Raw genomic sequence first — 6,225 nt, forward strand, 5'->3', positions numbered from 1 at the left:
ATAAAAGTTGTATGTGCAGCGCAGCGTCAACAATATTTGTGACGATTGAACGTTGCTGTGGAGTTCAGTTTTGTGAACAATAAGTGGACTGTATGTAATTACTATATTTCTGCTTTATTTGATGAACTTTGGAGAGTGTTGCGAGTTGTTCGAGAATGTCTCCACTATAATGTTTTGAGAGTTGTTCTATCGGGGTTTGTTTTACATAGCTTATATAGTGGTTATTTCTTCTTCTGACAGTGCTGATTGGCTGGTTGTTTGGGAGAGGGGGTGTGTATTTGTACAAATTCTATTGGTTGGTTCTTCCTAGGCTGAATTTTGGCGACACTCCGCGTGGAGTACCGTTAGGCATCAGGTAGTTTTCCCTGATGCTGCTGGTGTAATAAAATTTTTGGAAAGTCCATTGTTAGGGTCGTGAACTAGCTACACTCCTGGACCGTGCGCCTGGTTACCTGCTTTTTGGGTCTTTGTTACGCAGCAACCCTCGTTGAATATTTTGTTCTTCTACCTAACATGCCGCCCGCCTTGAACGGCTACGTTCGAAAGAGCGAATGAGGAACTAAACTATATACCTAGTAGGCGTTATGATATTCTGACTAACGAATCTATGTAACTATATAATCGAAATACGCCTGTGTAATATACTGCAATCTAACAAATATGAGAAGCTATATGTATCTCCAAATAAGTCATATGTGTAACTATACAAAGGTTTTGTGTATTATATACAAGGGTATGTGCGTAAGTGTATATGTTTGTGTGTTTATTCTTAAATATTAAGGTTTCATTGAAGACTAAGCTGGTTCAATAGGCAGCGGTACCAAATTCTTCAATGCGCGCTTGTAAATGCCGTGTGGAGTTCGAACAGTGACTACACGGACTATGTTATCTTCTCCAGGGTGAACAGCGACTACTCGTCCGAGCTGCCATTGCAGTGGTGGAGAATTGACATCTCTGATTGTCACGAGGATGCCCTCCTTGATTCCTGTGCTATTTCCAGTGTGCCATTTGCTTCTAGTATGCAGCTCCTGTAAATATTCTGTCTGCCACCTTTTCCAAAAATGTTGTTTTATTTTTTGGATGTGTTGCCAAAGTGACAACTTGTTAGTTTGAATATCAGCTAGATCGTGTTCAGGTAAGCATGCCAACGAATCACCTATAAGGAAATGGCTAGGCGATAAGGCAAGGAAATCGTTGGGATCAGAGGATAAGGGTGTTAAAGGGCGTGAATTGAGTATTGCTTCGATCTCAACGATTAACGTGTAAAATTGCTCGTACGTGAATATGGCATCGCCTACTGTCTTATGTAAATGTTTCTTAAATGCTTTAACGGCAGCCTCCCATAGACCACCAAAGTGTGGAGAACGGGGAGGAGAAAAATGCCATTCAATGTTTTCTTGTGTTAGGAACTGCTGAAACTTATCTTTGTATTCATTGGAAAGTAGAAACGTCTGAGCTTGCACGATTTCATTCTTGGCGCCTATGAAATTAGTGCCGTTATCTGAGTATATGTGGCGTGGTTTTCCTCTTCTCGCGAGGAATCTTTTAAGCGCTCCTAGACACGATTCCGTGGTTAAATCGGTAGCTAGTTCTAAATGTGTGGCCTTTGTTGCGAAACAGACAAAAACCACGACATAACATTTCAATTTTTTCTGGTTTCTAAACTTCTTTTCTTTTATGAAGAAAGGTCCGCAATAATCGACTCCTACGGTTTCGAATGGACGCATTTGTGTGACTCGATTTTTCGGTAAATCCCCCATTATATATTGTGGTGTCTTGGGGTTGTATCTACTACAGCGAATGCAATTGTGTATTACTTGTTTTACTATACTTTTGCCGGCTAGCGGCCAATATTTGTGTCTTATTGTGTGTAACGTAGCCTGTATGCCGGAATGAAATTGATTTATGTGTACCTGTCTAATTATTAGTTCCGTGATGTGGTGTTTATGCGGCAGAACTATGGGGTACTTCAAATTATACCTGAGCTGAGCATGTTTCAGCCTGCTACCGACCCTAATAAGACCTTTGTCGTCAATAAATGGATTTAAATTGCTTAACCTACTCTTCCTATTGACACTCTTGCCGTTTTCTAAATTATTTAATTCTGTTGGGAAACTTTCTAATTGAACCAACCTAATGATGCGAAGGTGTGCCTCTTGAATTTCCGAAATTACTAATGAACCTGAGGTTTTCTTGTTTTTACATTTTATATTGTAATAGAAGCGAAAAATGTAAGCTACGATTCTATTTAAATAATCAATCGACGAGTATCTTCTCAGTAAATCTAGGCTTAGGTATGTAGTTAGAGTCACAGGTCGTCTTTTTTCCGGAATTTCTATTGTTTCGATATTGCTAACTGGCCAAAACGATTGATTCAAAGATAACCAATGTGGTCCAAATTTCCACAAATTATTTTGCATGAGCTGTGCAGGAAGTTGTCCTCGCGAAACGAAATCTGCGGGGTTATCCGCTGTAGCAACATGAAACCAAATGTCAGAATGTACTTCTGCTTGTATCTGACTGACTCTATTCGCGACAAACGTCTTGAGCAAGTGGGGAGAGGTTTTGATCCAGTGAAGTGTAATGGTTGAGTCAGACCAAAATCTAATTTGTTTAAAATCTACTTGATACAGTGCCTTTCTGATTTCCTTGTATAATTGTACAAGGAGCCTGGCCGCGCAAAGTTCGAGACGCGGTAGCGATACAACTTTTAAAGGAGCAACCCTTGATTTGGCACATAATAAGTGCACGGCATGTTGTCCAAGCTTGTTAGTGGACCGAATGTATAAACATGCACCATATGCTTTCTCACTGGCATCACTAAATCCGTGTAATTCTAAGGCTATTGCTTCGTGTAAAGCAATTAGACGAGGTACAGCAAAATTATTTAAAAGATGCAATTCATCTTTTATTTCTAACCAGGCTTGTTTTATTAACTGAGGAACGAGATCATCCCAGTCAATCGCCGACTTCCACAATTGTTGCATGACTATCTTTGCCTTTATAATTACTGGCCCGAGCAAACCAAGGGGGTCAAATAGTTGCGCGATCTGTGACAGAAGCACTCTCTTGGTCATGCGAGAATGCTCTGTCGGCATTTGTTTAAAGGTATAACTAATTTTATCGTCTGTTGTATTCCAATAAATTCCTAGTGTTTTCCTAGCTTCTGTTGGATCTAGGCACAATGATGCTCTTTGAGTATTTGATTGTAACTCCGCGATCAATCTCGTGTCATTGGAGGCCCATTGTCGCAAATGGAAACCTCCTGCCTTAGCTAACCCGATACATTGGTTTTTAATTTCTAGCGCGGCTTCAAAACTATCTGCTCCGGTAAGCAAGTCGTCAACATAAAAATCCTTTAAAAATATCTCTGACGCTATGGGAAAATTTTGTGCCTCATCTAGAGCTAATTGTTTAAGTGAACGCGTAGCCAAAAATGGTGCAGGCGCGGTACCGTACGTGACTGTGTTCAGTTTAAATGTTTTAATCGCGTCGTTCATTGAATCTCGCCATAAAATCTTTTGGTAATCTCTATCATCGGGATGCACTATAATTTGCCTAAACATTTTTTCAACGTCTGCTATAATAACAAATGTATGTTGGCGAAAACGAATGAGTATGGAAAACAATGTGTCTTGTATCGTAGGCCCAATTAATAACGTGTCATTTAAAGATAGTCCGGAACTGGTTTTTGCTGAAGCATCGAACACTACTCTAACCTTTGTGGTCGTACTTGATTCCTTTACGACTGCATGGTGCGGCAGGTAATATCCTAGATTATTATCATCTTTTACCTCCGTCATGTGCCCTAATTTTGAATATTCCTTTAAAAAATCTGAATACTGATTTTTCAATTCAATATTCATTTGCAATTTGCGCTCTAAATTGTAGAAACGTTTGAAGGCCATTGCCTTTGAATCACCGAGAAGACTGCGTTTATCATTGAACGGTAACTTTACTATATATCGCCCTTGCTCGTCACGCGTTGTGTTTTCTGCAAAATGGGTTTCGCATTCCCTTTCCTCCGCGGACAAGAATTTTTGCTCAGGAATTTCTTCCATCGCCCAGAAACGACTGACTTGACTTTCAAGGGACATGGCTATATGACAAAATCTATTTGCCTTGTAAGAATTATTCCGCCTTCTATTGTCTACTTCTCCGGTAACAATCCATCCTACCTGTGTATTTTGTAATATGACCGACGATCTGCTGAGTTTAATTTGACCAGTCTCTAACAACTCATAAAACAGTGCATTGCCAATGAGTGCATCTATTTCCCCAGGTATATGGAATTCTGGATCAGCTAATTCTATGTGCCTTGGTAGTTCTAAATTACTAAGGTCGATCTGTCTTAACGGTAGTCTACCCGTAATCGATGGTAAAGCAATGAATGTTACCTGAGCTCTAAATCCACTAGTCTTTGATCTTATACCTGTCTTAACTACGTACTTTGCGTGTGTATTAAGCTGCCCTAAACCGGAAAACGAAAGATCTATTTTGTGTTTCTCTAATTGTAATAATTCCGCGAGTCTATGTGTAATAAAATGTGTTTGTGAACCACTATCGAGCAGTACGCGACATGCGTGCTCCTTATTGTACTTGTCTAAAATCGTGACTTGCGCTGTGCCAAGTAATATTTCTGAATCGTATGAAACGGTTAAAGCTGTTTTGACTGTATCTGAGGACGTTGAAGGGGTGAGTGAAGATTGTTTATAGTTCGTCACGGCTTGAGTTTCAGTCGGAAAATGCAGTAATGTATGATGTTTCTTTTCGCATTTGCGACAATTCCCTAATCGACAATGGATAACCGTATGATTTGGACGTAGACAATTTAAACATAGTTTTGTTTGCCTCACGGTATTTAAACGATCGCGAATCGATAATTGTAAAAATTTAGAGCATGTGTAAATTGGGTGTTCTCCCTTACAAACGACACAAGATTGTTTCCGTTCATCTGTTGCTACATATGATTGACTTCGAGCTTGTGTTTTCGAGCGCGTTCTATCCTGAATACCCTGTGTTTTGAATGGATTCGAAGACTCTATTCCCAGATCGTCCCCGCGTGCATGCTTATTAATGAAATCTAATAATAGCTGAAATCGAGGAATTTCTTCGTCTTCTAAAGTACGCTCCCACGAGCGGCGAGTATTCTTATCTAATTTGCTCGAAACTATATGTATCAAAATCGTATCCCAGTGCTCGGTGGGTTGATTTACGGCTTTCAACGCGTTAACGTGAACTTGAGCTTGCTCTGCTAACTGTCTAAGGCTTGACGGTGTGTCGCGAGTAACTTCCGGCAAATCGAACAAAAGCTTCAAATGAGCATTAATAATTTTCCTCGGCTTATTACATCGCTTTCCTAACAAATCCCAAGCCACCAAATAATTTCCTTCTGTCGCGTTCAAGGACTCAATTACTGCGGAAGCCTCTCCGCGTAGAGCATTTTTCAAAAGATGAAATTTTTGCACACCGATTAACTCCTCGTTATCGTGTACTAAGGACTTAAAAGTGTCATGAAAACTATGCCATTCTATTGGGTTACCGTCGAAAGGTTTGATCTCGATTTTTCTTAAAAGTGAACTAGTTTGCTTAACCGTGCTCGGCGAATCTACTAATATTCTATTCGTAGTAACGGGTCCACTGATACCGCGCAAGTCTTTTAACCTATCGTTAATCATTTCCGCGGCCCTGTAATATTGTTCTTCAAATGATTCCCATTCTAACGAAGGGTCAGAAGCTTCGTCCCTAACCTCTATGGCTGTTTGTAATTCCGAAAATGAATTAAACATTTGTTCTAATTTAGACTGTCGTGTTTCTAATGCCGTGATAGATGTGTCAGCATGTTCCTCTAAGTATGATAATATGCGCGTAACCTGAGCCTTAACGTTAGCGCGTTGTCTTTTCAACAGCTTAATATCGCTTGTTTCTGCCATATCGATTGAGATCAAAGCAAACTGGACGTATGAAATAGATGAAAGGAAAGTGACTCGTTAGCACTTACCGACACGAAATTTGCAGCGATGCTGTATCTGGCTGCTGTTGTCTTCGAGTGTTGCCGTCTCTGCAACACCTTTCTGTTACTGCTGGGATGGAGATGCTATCCTCAGCTTCCCTGACTTGACGGTCGATCACCGTAGTCGAATGTTATCCAAGTGATGTCTTCAGACCTGCCTGGCTGCCACTGTCCGCTTGGACACGTCGTAGATTCCCTGGTTGCTGTAGAAC

General features: G+C 40.4%; 1 protein-coding gene across 1 annotated transcript; it reads right to left on the reverse strand.

The window, feature by feature from the left end:
• Positions 1 to 794: 794 nt before the first annotated feature.
• Positions 795 to 5,933, reverse strand: LOC114882514. The gene has a single exon (XM_029199399.2). The coding sequence runs from the start codon at positions 5,931 to 5,933 to the stop codon at positions 795 to 797; it is 5,139 nt and encodes a 1,712-aa protein (XP_029055232.2).
• Positions 5,934 to 6,225: the final 292 nt, after the last annotated feature.

The sequence above is a fragment of the Osmia bicornis genome, unplaced genomic scaffold (genome assembly GCF_907164935.1).
Source record: "Osmia bicornis bicornis unplaced genomic scaffold, iOsmBic2.1, whole genome shotgun sequence".
In the NCBI taxonomy this organism is placed as follows: Eukaryota; Metazoa; Arthropoda; class Insecta; order Hymenoptera; family Megachilidae; genus Osmia; species Osmia bicornis.

Coding starts and splice junctions, on each gene's coding strand:
- LOC114882514 (XM_029199399.2), bottom strand. CDS start 5,933: ATGGCAGAAACAAGCGATATTAAGCTGTTGAAAAGACAACGCGCTAAC.